Source organism: Mastigoproctus giganteus, chromosome 11 (assembly GCF_048544385.1).
Source record: "Mastigoproctus giganteus isolate SK-2022 chromosome 11, ASM4854438v1, whole genome shotgun sequence".
NCBI classification, from domain to species: Eukaryota; Metazoa; Arthropoda; class Arachnida; order Uropygi; family Thelyphonidae; genus Mastigoproctus; species Mastigoproctus giganteus.
This window is the reverse complement of record NC_143585.1, coordinates 33,201,544-33,219,096: the sequence shown is the minus strand read 5'-3', so window position 1 is coordinate 33,219,096 and position 17,553 is coordinate 33,201,544. Positions and strand designations below refer to the sequence as shown.

The following is a 17,553-nucleotide window of genomic DNA, read 5'->3' as shown; positions in this document are numbered from 1 at the left end:
TGCCCATAGTCACTTATGCAGCAGGAGCTTGGTTTCATCGGGGCACCAATTCCAAAATGAGGTTAAAACTGAATTCCATCCAGCGGAGCATGCTCCTCTCTATTCTCAGAGTCTGTAGAACAGTTTCCACCATTGCAGTGCAAGTTATTGCCGGTCCCTCCTATTGGATCTATTTGTCATCTATCGTGGCATCTGCTTTCAACACAAAAAACAAACACCTTCAGAATTACTTGATATCCAGCTAAATTTAAATGAAGATCCTAAAAAAGAGAAATCCAGATGCTTTAATGAGCTAATTAGCATCTGGCAGACCAGATGGGACACCACTGCACTTGGAGTGACGACAAGAAAATTCCTGCCTGATGTGACCTTCTTACTCTCTAACTCGGTTAAAACCTGGTGCTCTTTAACTATGGCAACTTCCTTTCTGGTAACTGGACATGGCTTTCTCAATCAAAAACTCTTTCAATTTCGCTTGCATCACACCGATCTCTGCAGCTGCAGGAATACAGAAGATTGGAGTCACTTGCTCTTTAACTGTGCAGTATACGATGATCTTAGGGTGAAGCTCCAAACTGACATTCCAGATCTCTCTCCAGGACAAGAGGAAATGCTTCTGCATAATAAGAATCATCTCTCAGCTCCTCAGAACTTTGCCTCCGAGGTGTTTGCTCGCAGAAAAAGAATCAATGCCAGAGTAGCACACCAAAACAATCCACCAAATACAACTGTGTAAACGGGACAATAGTTTGCTTCTCTGATTTATTTTCTTCTATGGTTCATGTTTGCATGAATTGTCATTGCACTGATCCTAAAGGTCACCAGTTCTACATCTGAATTATTCTGAATACAAGAGTATTTATTGAAGACTACCCTTTTTTTTCTTTTTCTTTCACCAGCTGTTTTTTTCTTTTTTTATCTTATCAGTCCCAGAATCTTCTTTTTTTTACTATTTTATTCTTTTATTTATTTATTATTATTATTTTTTTATCCCGTGTCTTTTTTTTTTCCCCCTCGCTAATGATTTTTCACAAGTTGTTTATTTTATTATTATCATTATTATTATTTTTAAAATTTTTTTTTTATTATTATTATTTTTTTATTTTTATTTTATTTTTTCTTCTCTCTTGCTCCATTCTTTTCCTCTGGAATGGGCCCCCCTGGAGGAATCTGGCCCACCTTTTGGCAACATCAGGTGGGTTAGAGTCTCTTTTGAGGCATTACGTGCTCTACTGGAACTGGCCCACCTTCCCATGGTGTGGACGAGTACCCAGAATCATCTGTCCAGGTGACTCATGCTTCTGGGTAGCCAAGTGGCCAGAACATAACAACAGAACACACACACACACACAATACACACAAACCTACGTCACACACATATCTGGCCCGTTTGTAGTGATACTATTCTTCACAGAGAGACATGAGGTGAAGTTTAACAGACATTCTAGGTGCTGCCCATTACATATACACATGTCCACATGTTCATTTCTTACATTGCTTCACTAGCACCCTATTTTTCTGTTATCTCTTGTATTGATGATCTTGGTAAACCACCTTCTACCATTCCCAGTACATTCCATTCAGTGCCTCCTGTGGTCCTATGTCAAAAGAGTTTTGAACAATCTCTTGATGTCAAGGAAGTGCCAGGTCCTGATGGTATTTCTCCAGTTGTTCTTAAAACCTGTACCTCTGAGCGTACTCTTGTTCTGTATTGCCTTTTAACACTTTCTTATTCCACTGGTTTTCCCTTCTGCTTGAAAATTTGTTCATATACAGAGCATGTGACAAATCTCTTCCATCCAGTTCTAGTCCCATTGCACTTCTACTCTTTAGAAAGCAATGGAGAAATTGATTAGCCACCAACTCTTAAACTCCTTAGAAACCTTCCATCTTATCAATGATCATCAGTATGGATTCTGTCAGTGTTGATCCACTGGTGCTGTTACTAGCTTATGTTACCCATCTATGAAAAAATTCTATGGAAAAGGTTGGTGAAACTCAAAATGTTGCTCTCAACATTTCAAGGCTTTTGATTATGTTTGGCATAAAGGTCTTCTAAATTAGCTTCCATCTTATGTGTTGCCAACTATTTTTGTAACTGTATTCAGTTTTCTCTCTGCCTGTTCATTGCAGGTGATGGTAGATGGCTTTCTGTCTTCTGATTTCTCCGCTAATGCTTGTGTTCCCCAAGGTTAGTTCATTCTCAGTTCTTCCTCTTGTATATTAATGACCTTCTTCTATTTGGCTGGAAACCTATTTGTAGTTTTGCTGATGATAATGCATTACACTCCACTTTCCAAGTTTAAGAAAACCATGCCCTGCACAAACAGCTTAACTTAGTATTAGTAAAGGCATATGATTCAAGAAAGCAAACTTATATAGCATCAGCCAAAAAAAAACAAGAAAAACTTCCCATTTCACCCATCCAATCACTCCAAATGTTTGTCTAGTTCTGCCTTGAAATTATTTAAGTTGTTGACCTCCACTACAACAGATGGAAGTTTGTTCCAACTATTAACCACCTGCTAGTTAAAGGTGAATTTCTGCACATCTATTCTACAATTGTGTTTCCTCAATTTAAATTTGTCCCCTCAGGTGAGTAATCTGAGCAAGAGGAAGAATCCCATTAGAATTGAGCTTGCTTAAACCGTTCAATGCCTTATACACCTCAATTAGATCACCTCACAGGTGCCTATCTCTAGAAGTTGCAATTTGCAGAACTTAAGCCTTTCTTGATAACACTAACCCTTTGTTCCACTCATTAATCTCATTGTCCTTCTCTGTACTCATTCCAGCAGCTCTACATCCTTCCTAAAATGAGGCCTCCAGACCTGTATACAATACTCAAGGTGTGGCTTGACCATTGCCTTATACAAGGGGACAATCACTCCCTTATCCCTACAACAAAATTCTTGGATATCATTGTTAAGACCCAATGGCAGCCTCTATGCACTGCTTAGAAAACTTCATATCTGACTGCACAATTGCCCCCAGGTCCTTTTCATTCTCCATTACCCTGAGTTACCACTCAATTTACCACCTGAGTTACCACCCAGTTGATACATTACTCTGGGATTACTTCTACTCATATGCAGTACTTTGCATTTGTCAATGTTGAACTTCAGTTGCCACCTCTCACCCCATCTACAAAGATAACTGAGTTTATTTAAATCCTTCTAAAACTCAATCCTACATCAAAAAAAGGAGTCTACTGCTCCTATGCTTATCTACAATCACACTCAGATTTCTAGACAAGATCATATCACTATTAGGAATTCCCCTGACTTCTATTCTCTGTTGGCATAAGCACACTACAAACATTGCTTTCTCTGTATCTAAAGAACTAGGTTTCTCTTTTGCTCTTATTGTTGTTTTCTTCTAAAGAGCTACTTGCTGTACAAATCTCAACTCCACCCAACCATGGAATATTTTTTGCACATTTGGAGTGGTGTCCCCATAACCTTTCTCTCAGGTTTCTAGACTCTATTCAAAAGAGGGTAGTTAGGTTAATTAATGACCCATCTATTACAGTCTCCACTCTCTGTCTCATAGATGTTCTGTTTTCTGATGCCTGCCTTTTGTATAGATACTTCTGGGCACTGTTCTTCTGAATTGACTTCTATAATTCCCCTCTCTTCCAAACCAGTCCAAAAATGTGCTACAACCAGTCAGCATCCTTTTACTGTCCAGCTTCACATTCATAGAACCAGTGTTCTCCCCAGAAAATTTTGCCAGCCTAGTGGCATTATGAAGTAGCAGGGTGGGAAAGTGTAATACTTCGCAATATTATAAAATTTTCTGTTATTTATAAGTGTGGCTTAAGCAATCCAGAGCAAAAATTAATTGAATAATTAAACATTATATGCTCCTTTCGCATTGACCTTGGTCGCGTAGTTATGTTGGAATTAATATTGATTGAGATCAGTGAGCAATATCATATGGTACCACGAGAATCACTTAAATTTTTGCCTTTCTGTCAATTAAATTCACTAGGTGGTATGCCCATTCAATAGGTCCTAGGGAGAACACTGTAGAACCATCTCTTCTTCTTCCTCATGTATCCAAAGTATCTTGTTTCGTCTTCTCAACCTTTAACCCACAAATGGTACATACCAAATTCTGTAGGTTCTAATATCTTTCATGTTTGTGGTTTTCATTGAAAAAATACTAATAAACTTGACAGTTATTAATTAATTTATTATTTTTTTTGGATTCTCATTTTGAATGTTGGCAGTAATGTGCAATATATCCTATCTACCTGTTATGTGCACAGAAATAAGGCAGCATTTATTGGATGAAGAGTAACTTCTCATTACACTGAAGAGACGCCAACAAAATATTAATTTTCCATCACAATGGAATTTTTTATAAACATTTATTTAGTAACATTTATTTTGGGAAAAGAAAAGTGTGGTTATATCATTAAAGCCATTTAATCAGAATTAGTGTTAATATCATAGGCAGTGCTATCATGAGATATTTTTGTGCCCTAGGCAAATCAAGCATTTTGTACCCTTTTTAAATTAAAATTAAATAATCTGCACGATGGCAAAGTGCCCCTACCCAAATGGCACCCTAGGCATTTGCCTGGATGCCTACCATACTACGACAGCACTGATCATAGGTAATGCCACTAATAGTTATAGGTAAGGAAAGGTGTTATTACAAACCAGTCACCGCTATTTCAAAGTAAAGTCATAAAATTAAGGAGAGAAAGACCCAAGCATCTGCCTCTGGAGGAGTGAACACACTGCTTCTTGCCCACACTACCAAAGAATGACAACTACTTAATAAATTAATAACACAAAAGTAATTAGTAAAATTCAATTTTTCCTGATTTCTAGAAAATTTAATATGCATTTAATACCATCCTTAATATTTTTGACCTTGAGTTAGAGTATTTTTTGACATTGGTTTTGCAGCTTTTCTTTTCTTTTTTTTTTTTTTTTTGTTAATATTTCTGTAACGTTAGGCCATTTGCTTTGTTGTAGTGTGTGCTGTGTCTTGCACCACGTCCTAGAACCGAAGGATCTACTAACCATATTTCAGTAGATTTTGAAGAAAACAGGAGGAGACCACAGACATCTCGTGGAGAAGTTGGACAGAGGCTTTCTCCTCCCGGAGCACATTGTGTTGGCAGCAACAATAGCACTACAACTGTGACAACTAGTAGTAGAAGTAGGCAACAGAATAATAACAGATGTGCAGAAATAACAGAAATACAGGTAATTTTTTTTTTGTCAATTAAAAACAGTTTCGAAAAGTGCCTAAATTACTGTTGGCATTTAAATAAAATTAAAATTAATACCTCTATATTGCTAAAATTTATCCATCAGGGTATTAAACAATAATTGAATCAATTTTTTCCTAATTCTGTGTGTCTTCAACACCCTAATTTATTTTTCTAAAAATATAAAACTGTTTTTATTTAAAATATCAAACTAACCACATTCCATCCTGTATTTTATTTTCTTAATTTAATGGATGATTTTATTCTATTTGATGTTCTATGTTAATTTAAGTTTTGATTAATGCAATGTAAATAAAAGATTTTAATTTATGCACCTACATTCATATCACTGTACATTGTAATTTTTATCATTTTCTCATATATTGTAAATGGGGGAACTAATGTGTATTAAATAAATATAGATGCTAAATTAAAGAAATGAGAATGTAATAAAAATCAATTTTCCTTTTCTTTGTTTGCTTACACTTTTCAAAATAGAGATAAATGTTTTGTTTTTCATAACTTCTTTTTATATGAAGTTTCTTTACATAACTGTTATCAAGTCACTTATTCACCTCTGAATAAGAATAACTATTCCAAATTTGATGAAATATCCAATTGCTGGATTCCTAAACTTGATTAACTTAATTACACTTATTGTTAGAAAAGGAGTATAAATTGTAAATGTTAGCATTGACTCATATGTTTCATTAGTGCTTTTCTAGAAATTAATACATTGAAGTAAGCACTCAGAATGAGCATTTTTTCATAATTACCACTGCAGTTGATGCAGTGGGAGGGAGCATCATGCTTACTTACGATTGGTTACGTAAGATGTTTTTGTACAAGGAATAATTGCCATATTGCGCTTTTTTATTGTTTTTATAAGATTTTTAGATGGGAACCTGATCAAAAGAGAAAACATACTTATCTTTCTAAAAATGTGAAGAATTTATCTAGATTTGCTTGCTTTCACAAAATATGCTTCTTGTAAATTTCTGAGAGAAAAAAATGATTTTTATCTTTCTTGGCAATAATCGGGGTAGTCTAACGAGTCTTTGCTTCTAAGAAAGTAAAGATGAGTCATATGAGTGTGTTTGATGTATGCTCTAGCACAGCAGTTCCCAAACTTTTTTTGTCCCGGAACCCCTATATGCTGTTTCAAAAATTACGGAACCCTAACTATATATATAGTTATTATATTAAAAAAAAATATTTGGATAAAAATGTTTTACAAAATTATGGTAGTGGCATTTATTGAAAACATGTTTGATACAACTTTTAATACAAAAAAAACTGAAATAAATGCAATACATTTTCACAAACTTTTATTTATATAAATGAGACTGAAAAGTAACAGTTTTAAAAGTTAACATTCAATTTTATTTCATTCCTAAAAACTAGAAAAGATTAAAATGAAAAAAAAAAAATTCCTGTAATAAGTACACTACCTTTTATGATTTGTCTTTGTTTCATATTTATATTTTTCACATAGTCTGAGAACCTTTGATAAAACTTTAGCTAGGTTTAATGAGAAGTATGTTTTTGCTTTTTGGATTCTAATATCCTTTCAAAATTTGGTTCAATATTGGATAATCGAATTCACATACCTGGTGCAGCATTTAGTTTGCTGCGGTATTTAGTTTTTGTATCAATGTATTTCGAAAAGGCAGATTCACACATGTACGTAGTTGCAAACAGTAACAAAAACCGAATAGCCCTTTTTTGATGAATAAGGATATTCGTCATATATATCAGACCAGAAAGTTGTTATCAGAACTGCTTCGAATTTAGCTTTTAATTTAGAATCTGAGCTAATTTCAATTAAACTTTCATATTCTTCTGGCAGAAATACTTGTGGTTTTTCTTTTCCTCTGAATGGTTTTGTATACAACAATTATTCGTATCTTCATTCTTAATATCTGGAAAATATTTAATTAGGGATTCAAGTAAGCTGTGAAGATGACTTCTAATGTCATTACAGATTTCTTTATCTATGCCTAGTTCAGATTCTTGGAGAAATTCACTTAAAAAGTTGGAAAACAGTCAAGAGTATTTTGTTCCACAGCAGATATCCAATATTCTAATTTACGTGACAACGACAACAACCTATCTTTGACTTGAAAAATAATTTCATTTTCTTGTAAAATCGCACATGACCCATTCAATTTTGCAAATATATCAGCTAAATAAGTAGATCTTAATAACCGTGATGTGTTTGATAATCTGTCAGATAACTTAAATTTAAATTTATCGTCAGTGAAGTACATTAAGAGGTCTTTCCGCAATTCAAAAAATCTGGCAAGAATTCTACCTCGTGACAACCACTTTACTTCCGTATGTAGAAGTAAACTGGTGTGAAGACTATCCATATCTTCACACAAAGCTTTAAAAATCCGTGATTGCAATGCCGGGCTTTTTATAAAATTACTGCTTCTTCTAAAACTGATTTCAATATGGCTGGAATTTGTTTTGTAACTAATGCATATCTGTGAAGAATGCAGTGATTAGAGATACAATTTCTTGCAACATTCTTAATTCGTGTAACAGTACCAGCTATTGTTCCTACCATTGATTTGGCTCCGTCACTGCACATGGCAATACATTTTTCCCAGCTTATTTCATGTGTTTTCATAAAATTATCAATATGGTTAAATATATTCTCCCCTGTGGTGTTTAGTTCCAGACTTTCACACAACAGCAAATCTTCTTCAATTTTTTTCTTAAAGTTGTACCGAACAAACACAAGTAAAATTGCCAACCCCACAACGTCTGTGGACTCATCTAATTGCAAAGCATAAGCGTCACAAACCTTCAATTGTGATGTAAGTTCATTTTCAATATGATTAGCGATATAGTTAATACGCCTTGATACAGTATTATTAGAAAGAGACACAACATCAACCTTTCTAGCAAACTCTTTATCTTCCATGATGCAGTCTTCCATGTGCAACAGTATCAAAAGCCATTCTAAGATCCAAGTATATAATATCAAAGTTATTCCCTGCATCCAGTTCTTTTGTGACTGCATCATAGTATCCAATCAAATTGGTCAGGCAAGACTTCCCCTTAACAAAACCATGCTGTGTCTGAGCTATAACTGAAGTCTTGTCTAGATGATCCTGCAGTGCTTCTTTAACCAGTGCCTCCATTAACTGTCCTGGAACAGAAGTTAAACTCACAGGTATATAATTACTTGTGTCGCCCTTTGATCCTCCTTTGTGAATTGGGGTCACATTTACACATCTCCAGTCTGTGGGTACTTCCCCTGAGTCCAAAGAAGCTCTCATAATTATGGCTAAGGGTTTGCTTACTTCTTTTGCTGCCTCCTTTAATATAACTGGATAGATCCCATCCACCCCAGGTGCCTTTCTTGTGTTTATCTTCAACAATTTCTCCTCCACTTTCCTCTCTGTTATTACAAGATTCTCTAGCTTATTGCCACAGTTGAATACACCTCTGGCATTCCCCTCACTGAATAACTCCTCATGTGTGAATGTCGATGCAAAATATTCATTTAGTTTGTTAGCTACCTGAGCAGGATCAACAACAGTTGACCCATCGATATCAAGTGGACCAATCTGATTCATCCCCTTCCTTTTAGAGTTTACATAAGTAAAGAACTCTTTGCTGTTTTTCTTTGCATCCCTTGCCAAAGATTTCTCGTAATCTACCTTCGCCTGCCTAACCTCCTTTGTAACTTGGTTACATATCAACTTGTATCTATCATAGACGTCTGTGTCACGTGTTAATTTATATGTATCCCATGCATTTTTCTTCTCCGTCATATGTCTCATTAGTTCATCTGACATCCCTTTAGGCCTAAACTTTGAACAATATTTCTTAGTTGGTATGTAAAGCCTAGTAGCTTCCAAGATAAGTTCTTTGAATGCTTCCCATTTTGAATTTGCTGTTGGTAACATCTTCAGTTAGTCCCACTGTATAGAATTTAAATACTGTCTCAGACCATTGTAGTCTCCTTTACGAAAGCAATAACCCTTCCCTTTACCCCTGTTGGTAGTTACCTCTTTGAGTAAACCCCACTTCAGCACACTGGGATTACCACCTAGTGGTTCCTTTATCTGCAGATTCTTAATGCATGAAGAATCACTACTGATAATCAGATCAAGAGTATTACTCCCTCTAGTTGCCTACCAAACATGCTGATGTAGAAAACAATCATCCAATAAATCCACAAAAGCCTTGCTAGAGTGTAAGTGACCAACCCACAAATTCCAGTCAATATCTGTGAAATTAAAATCCCCCATTATAAGACTCTCTGATGTACTGGCCCACTCTATTTCCCTGTACAGTTTCTTATTAGGCCTATAGCACATTCCTACTCTCAATTTTGATCTCCCAATGCTTAGGTCACACCAAACTGACTCGACACTGCACTGTCACCTGGCTTCACTTCCTTGGATTTTATGTGTTTCTTAACTAATAGCATAACCCCTCCTCCTTTCCTGTCCTTTCTGTACACATTGTACTTCCCAAATTCCAGTTCTGCATTCCTTATATCTCTGTGACACCACGTCTCTGATATCCCAACAATATCCGCCTTTGATGCTTTGAGCAATACCTCAAATTCGTCAAATTTATTTACCAAACTCCTAGCATTGGTGTACATGCAAGTATACATGCACTTGTTTCTATTCTTAGCTACCCTAACACAACCCATGTGTTTACTTGTACCGCAGTGACCCCCAGCAGTCTCTGAAATATCCTGCATCTTGTTATTCAGGTTTCTGCTCACTCCAATAGAAGCAGTGCAATTCATTCCAATAGAAGCAGTGCAAGAATCACTTTCACCTCTGCCAGTGGCTACTGTTAATCTATTAGTCTTTGTATCCCCTCGAGCTAGTAGTTTTCCGACCTACCTAACACTGCCTCAATAACATCTTTATTTAACCTATCAACTTCCACAACGACAGATGGAAGTTTGTTCCAGCAATTAACCACCAGCTGGCTAAAGGCAAATTTTCGCACATCTATTCTACATCTGTCTTTTCTTAATTTGAATTTATGCCCCCTTAGGTTTGTAATCTGAACAAGTGGAAGGATCCCATCAGAATTCAGCGTGCTCAACCCATTCAAGTCCTTATACACCTCAATCAGATCATCGCGCAGGTGCCTATACTCCAGCCACTGCAATTTGCAGAACTTAAGCCTCTCTTGGTAAGAGGATCCCTTCATTCCCCTCACCAATCTTCTTGTTGCCCTTCTCTGTACATGCTCAAGGAAATCTACATCCTTCCTAAAATGAGGCCTCCAGACCTGTACGCAGTACTCAAGGTGTGGCCTGACCATTTCCTTATACAGAGGGACAATCACCTTTTCCCTGCCAGCAAAATTTCTATATAACATTGACAAAACCCAATGACCAGCCCTGGCAGCCTATCTGCATTGCTCAGAAAACTTCATATCTGACTGCACAATTACTCCCAGATCTTTTTCATTTTCTACCACATTAAGTGTAGTACCACGAAGTTGGTACATTTTTCTGGGGTTACTTCTACCCATATGCAGTACTTTGCATTTGTCAAGGTTAAACTTCAGTTGCTTATTAACCCCATCTGCCCAAATTATCCAGATCCTGTTGCAGTAGCACACTGCCATTACTGTCATTAACAACCCTGTCAACCTTTGTATCATCGGCAAACTTCGACATTAAGCCTGATATACCTTCATCAATATCATTGATTAATATACAAAACAACAGTGGACCCAACACCGAAGCCTGTGGGACTCCACTAATAACATTAATCCTCGAAGAGCAGCACCCATTGATTACCACCCTCTCTCATCTCCCACTTAATCATCCTTTTATCCATTGTAGCAACTTACCCTTAATACCATTCTGCTACAATTTGTACAATAGTTTTCCTTGCGCAACAGTGTCAAAATCTTTCCTGAAATCCAAATATATGATATCAAAATAATTTTTTGCATCCAGTTCCTTTGTAACCACATCATATCTGATATCCTATCAGATTTGTCAGCCAAGACTTTCCCTTAACAAACCCATGCTGTGTCTTAATTATTGCTGCAGTCTTGTCTAGATGATCCTGCAATACATCTTTAACCAGCGACTCCATTATTTTACCCAGAACAGAAATTAAACTAACTGGCCTGTAATTACTCGTGTCACCCTTTGTGAATTGGGGATACATTTACACGTCTCCAGTCCATGGGGACCTACCCTCAGTCAAAGGATGCTCTCATAATTATGTCTAAGGGGTTTGTTTAGTTGCTTTGCTGCCTCCTTTAATATAACTGGATAGATCCCATCCATCCCAGGTGCCTTTCTTATGTTTAACTTCAACAATTCCTCCTCCACTTTGCTCTCAGTTATTACAAAATCATTAAGCACCCTGCTACAATTTGATAACTTCTTCCATTTTTAAACCTTAATAACTCCTCATGTGTGAATGTAGATGCAAAATACTCATTCAGTTTGTTTGCTATCTGAGCAGGATCATCAACAGTCGAACCATCGATATTAAGTGGACCAATCAGATTCATCCCCTTCCTTTTAGAGTTTATATAAGTAAAGAAATCCTTGCTGTTTTTCTTAGCATCTTTTGCCAAAGATTTCTCGTAATCTGCCTTCGCCTGCCTAACCTACTTTGTGACCTGGCTAGCTTATATCTGCCATAGGCTTCTGAGTCGCTTGATAATTTATATGCATCCATGCATTTTTCTTCTCTGTCATGAGTCTCATTAGTTCATTTGATAACCATTTAGGCCTAAACCTTGAACAGTATTTCTTAATAGATATGAAGTAGCTTCCACGATTAATTCCTTGAATGCTTTCCACTTAGACGACAGGCCCCTACAATAATTTTTAATGTATTTATGCATATTTCCTCAGCTGTCTTGTCAAATTTTTCTCCATTACCTCTCAATTGATTAAAATTGATCTTACTTATTTTGCAGTACATATTTCAGATTCCATAACGAAATGTATTTCATGCATTTAAATAATGAATAACGTAATTTTTTTGTATTTTTCTTGAGTAACTTTTTACATAACTTAAATTCTTTCATTTTTTTAAAATACCTCCCCATTTTTATGAAACAAGAAAGATATAAAGGGCACCTTGTCTCGCGGACCCTGAATTTTATCACGGAATCCTGGGGTTCCGCAGAACACACTTTGGGAACCGCTGCTCTAGCAAGAACCACTTCTTTTATCTTAATTTTCTGGTGCAGGGTACCCAGAAAGATGGTGTCTTATTATCAACAAAAGTTTGTTCTTAATATGTTTTTGCCATATATTATGCCACTGGCAGTAATATGCTTTTCATATGATTGTTTTGTAGTCTTGAATGTGGACCTTCATTCCATTCACATACATATGGATTTATTGGTTGTTTGTTCTGCCTGATCTGCATATTCATTTTTAGTTATTCCAGAATCGGCTGGGATTAAACAGAATACCAGAATATATTGCCTGTCTTGTAGCTGGATTAGTTTAGATCTGATTTGTTTCAGCAGGGGATAATAATTATGGGTTTAATTCTGCATTGTGTTGATGGAGTTTAAAGAATTGGAATAGATTATGTTGTATGCTGGTTTGAGAATCTAAGTGCTTAAATGCTGTGTGGAAGGCAAAATGTTCTGTAGAAAGGCAGAAACAGTAAAAGCAGGTAAGATTGCAGCAGCACCTAGTTAGTTTGTTAGAGGTTAGTTTGTTGAACTTTGAGTTATCAATGTATATCTGGTTATGTTGAGAATAATTTTGGATATGGGCAGCATGGAATTGACATGTTTAGGGTTGCCTGGGCATGCTTTCCCCCACTGACTGAAAAAACTGTTGCATTTGGCTAAAATTGTAATCTGCTGAGGCTCAGACTGGTCCACATCTTGATAGATTTTAATTTGAAGTGAGCTTGTATAGTCCAATGCCTGCAGGTTTATTTCTATAGATACAGAAATAAACGTGAGTTTTATTTCTGTTTAGTACAGTCCATTGAGGTTTGAAGAGGTATTGCCAAATAGGATATGTTGCCAAGCTCCATACTTTGGATGCATAGTTCACCAGTAACATTTTACTTCTGAGATTAATAGTGGATCATAAACTATATATAGGCTTTGAGCTGGGGAATTTGTGAAAGCTCCCGGAGCAGTTCTGAGAGCATTGGGCTAGCTAGGTTTGAGCATTGCTATTGCACTCTGTTGCTCATGGTCTAGACATGATCTTATTAGGGATCAAGAAGGCTAGCACAGTCATCACCAATGTGAGGAATATTCATTTTTTCCAAACAGTTGATTCAGATTTGCTTTCTGTGTGCTAGCAATTAAGACCTTTTTTTTTTTTTTGTATTTGCATTCTATTTGTCAATTAGATGACATGTTCATCTAAACCAGGGGTGGCAAACCTATGGCACATGTGCCCAAAGTGGCATGCATACCAATTTTTTGGGCATGTGGAATTCAGAGCGCCCCAAGAAATGTCAACCTTCGAAACAACATCATTTGTGACCTGCACATGCCCATTCTCTCTACCAGGCATGTAATGACATCATACCATTCAGCAAATAGCTGTATTCATGCAGTGATTTGTTAGGTTTTCATGTATTCATGCAGTGATTTTTTTCACCACTTCAACCCTCCAGTAAGCAAAGTGGTGGTACTGCACTGATTGATGAGAGTCGTTTACCAACTAGTATTGCCTGGTAACACAGAGCAACGTTCCTCGGTGCAGTGTGGATGCCACACTTCGATCCCTGCTTATGTTGGTTCACACCTGGGTGTTCACTTCTAGTATATTAGTCCATATTTTAGGACTTGCACATGGAGGTTATACCAAGAGTTACTAACAGTGCAGGCGCCTCCGTAACCAGGTGGGAAGGAGCAGCAGTGCGTAGCACATGCTTCTTGATTAGACCGGGGTTCGAGCCCGTCACCACCAAATACGGAGGATGCGGAAAGGTTAAGGAATGACCACCGCATATACTGGAGCAATATGGCCTTAGTTGCTAATGCTCCTAAAAACCAAACAACAACCTACTAACGGTGCAACCATCATGAAGGTGCAAGTAGAGGCTTTAGTTGTTACAGAATGACTGAGCTTCAAAGAAATATTCAGTCCACTTAACTCAAGTGTCACCTGAATATCAGTTCCATCAGTGTTTTAGACTCCTAGCTAGCATACCTGAGAGAATCTCTGTGAGAGTTTTAGATACCTTTTATATGAAGGTAATTTTTCTGATGAGTAAGCTATTTTGTCTTCCATTGAGCTAATCACCACAACTGGTAGAAGAGAATTTGATGCGAAGAAATTGAAGAATGAAGGATTAAGTACAGACAATTAATGTAAATGTCAAATAAATTAAAAATTTTGGATGGTAATCGAATCAGTATTGGCCAGAAACAATGAAACAAAGTTCCTAAAATTGGCAAAGTATCTCTATCAGAAGGTAGTTCAGAAACTGAAGTAAAGAAATCAACAACAGGAAAGTGATCAGATCAGATGAAATTGTTACCTATAGAGATTGTGAAGAGAGTTGATTTGTGGGTAAAAACTGAATCAAAATAGGAGTTTCTAGTGTCAAAAAGGTATAATTTCAATTAGGGCATTTCCAAGTTAAATGCTGCAGAATTCTTTAGCCAGTGAATTTGGTTATCAGTTTGAGTCAAAGACAGGTGGGATGTTAAAATCTCCTAAAATGTGTGGTATTGTTTTTCTGGCTTTGAAAAAAAATTGATTGGTGGATAAAGAAATGGAGGAGCAAGGTAAAAAAAACATAAGAAGAAGGAGGTTTCCTACATAGTTAACTAATAATTTGAGACCTTTAATAATGGATGAATGTTTAATGAAATGCAGCACTTTGACAAGGTGATGATGTAAAGCTAGTACCACCACCACTCTTTTTGTCTCTAGCTGAATAATAGACTTAATAGGTGAAGGTATATATAGGTGAAGAGTGAAATTTCGCTGTCATATATAAATGTGCCTGTAACCAGGTTTTAGTGGGATCAGTTATGCCAAAAGTTTGTTGGAGAAGAAAAAGAGAAAACAGTGATTTTTTTTTTTGCAACACTTCTACAGTTAACATAAAAGAATAATTATAAAGATTGAGGACCTTGATAAATATAAGATAATTGCTAGCTAGGATGAACCAGAAGGAGACCTGTAAGGCTTGATAATAGCATCAGTTGGCCAGATATTAGTTTCTAAAATGCATGCATGTTCAGATGGATTACTTAAAATTATAAATAAAGCATAGGATAATGGGTGGATAAGTTTCTCTTAGAAGTGTGAAGGCCTAATTTAGCATTGAGAAAATCTTCAGTGTCTACAAGTCATTGGAAGAAGCAAGACTACTGATGGAAGAATGAGCTTAGTGAGGAACTGTTTGAAATCTAAAGTTCCTGTTGATACTGAAGGCAAAGAGTTTTGCTTTAGTTTTGTAAGATGAACAGGATTCTGGAACAAATAAGATTGAGGTGTATAGATGGTTTGGTGGTATTGTCTGACAGTGTACCAGTTGACTGGAGTGTATTCAAAGGATGAGCTACTTGATTGGAAATAATTTTGCCTTTCAAGTTAGTTGGTGATGACAAGTCAGGACATCATATGTTTAGCATATCCATGAGAATCACTGAAGGAAACCTGTTTTGGATTTAGGATAGTAGGTACGAGTACTGTGTGATTCGCCTGGATAGAATCTTTGGTGATTTTGCATTCAGAAGAATCAGCAGTGGAAGACTGATAGTATTTGTTGAGTGAGGCTTTGGATATTCAGTAGTCTCACAGTTGAAAGATGCGAGGAACAAGTTTGGAACACTATATCATATATCTTGAACAGGAGAGTTGCCTAGGAGTTTAGAAGTGGGTCTTGTGTGAGAATGCTGCATGCAGAAATCTGAAAAGTGAGAGTTTGGATGGGAAGAGGATGAGACTGAAGTTTGAATAATTTCAGAATTGGTCAGTGATTCATTGTTGGGAATTTTGGAAAGAAGAATTTTGCAGATGTATGCAGTTCTGTTTAGCTGATATGAAACAGATGAGATTGTAGCAGTAAGAGTTCTATCCAAAATTAATTTAGATTAAAGATTAGCCAATTAGAAATTGGTGTTGAATAAGAGAACTATACAAGAGTGACAGTATAGGGAGAAGTAAAGTAGCACTTGGGGCAGATTTGAGAATCAGGATTCTGGTGTGCAGAAATATCATCAAGTAGAAAGTTGAGGCAATGTTGACATACATATAATTTAAAAACTGTGCACTGAACTGCAATAAAAATATTGTTGGAACAGCAGATAAATACACAAAATTAAATAGCATATATATAATTTTCAGTTATGTTACAACTGTAAACAAATTCTGGGTAAGGCAAAGAGTAATGATTAAAATCTATTCTGTGCATTTGAAGTAAGGTTTCTACTTTTTTGCAGTAACTAATTCATAGCTCCCACGAAGTTACTAATTATAGTTATTTGCCATTCAAGAAGGCTAGATAATGAACAGTTATTGTGCTGTAGAGATGACATCTCAAATGGTGTTTTGGCAATTGAGCTTGCAAGTTTTGGAATTATTTGCCAGTGCTGTTATTAACAGCATAACAACGTTCCCTAAAGGGAATTTAGTTCATTGAAGAGCTTTAGATCATCGAAGTGACTGACTACACTTCTGTTAGAACTGACGTTCAAATTAAAGAACTGACATACATCTCTAAATCTTATTCTGCTAATATTTTGTTCTGCTAGTAGTAGTAACAGCAACATAACATTCTCATAAGGGAATTTAGTTCATTGAAGAAGAGTTTTTAGATCATCTGAGTGACAGCCTACACCTCTGTTACAACTGACAATCAAAATAATGTCAGCATTAGATGAACAAAATTTAGAGATGGAGAGGCAGTCTGTATTTTCAGTGCTCTTCTAGATACATTGTAATTGGCAGGAATGCAGTTAACAACAGTACAAGTGTGAATAAGTGCTACTAGGTAGGTATCATCTTGCATCCACAGATAATACAACTGTGCATCTCCATTTATAGAAAATAAGGGTATTCAAAGAAATAAGATAAATACTATGAAGACAGGTGGTATGAGAGTAATTAACTTAAATTTGTCTTGTGTTTATACCGAGTTATTTACTTAAACAAAACTTGTGTAATATTGGTTAAATATCAATAAGGCTTAGTTGAGAGATCAGTTAAAAATATGCATGTAGCCATTAAATGAAGCTATGCAGTGATTCAGCAGTTTGGCCACAACGATGTTATAGAAAGTAAACTGATATGCAAACGTATGAAATTTGTTAAAATTTATAACAAGGCAAGGAAAATAGTCTAGAATAACTGAATTAAG

The 17,553-nt window shown here is 36.2% G+C and overlaps 1 protein-coding gene across 1 annotated transcript in view; it reads left to right on the top strand.

Annotated features, from left to right (window-relative positions):
* The window catches only part of trbd (ubiquitin thioesterase trabid), a 203,313-nt gene that overhangs the window by 113,289 nt on the left and 72,471 nt on the right, over positions 1 to 17,553 (top strand). Inside the window, exon 4 of the mRNA XM_090385535.1 lies at positions 4,992 to 5,225. Within this exon, the coding sequence (XP_090241661.1) occupies positions 4,992 to 5,225 (234 nt within the window). The remainder of the gene's footprint in view (positions 1 to 4,991; positions 5,226 to 17,553) is intronic.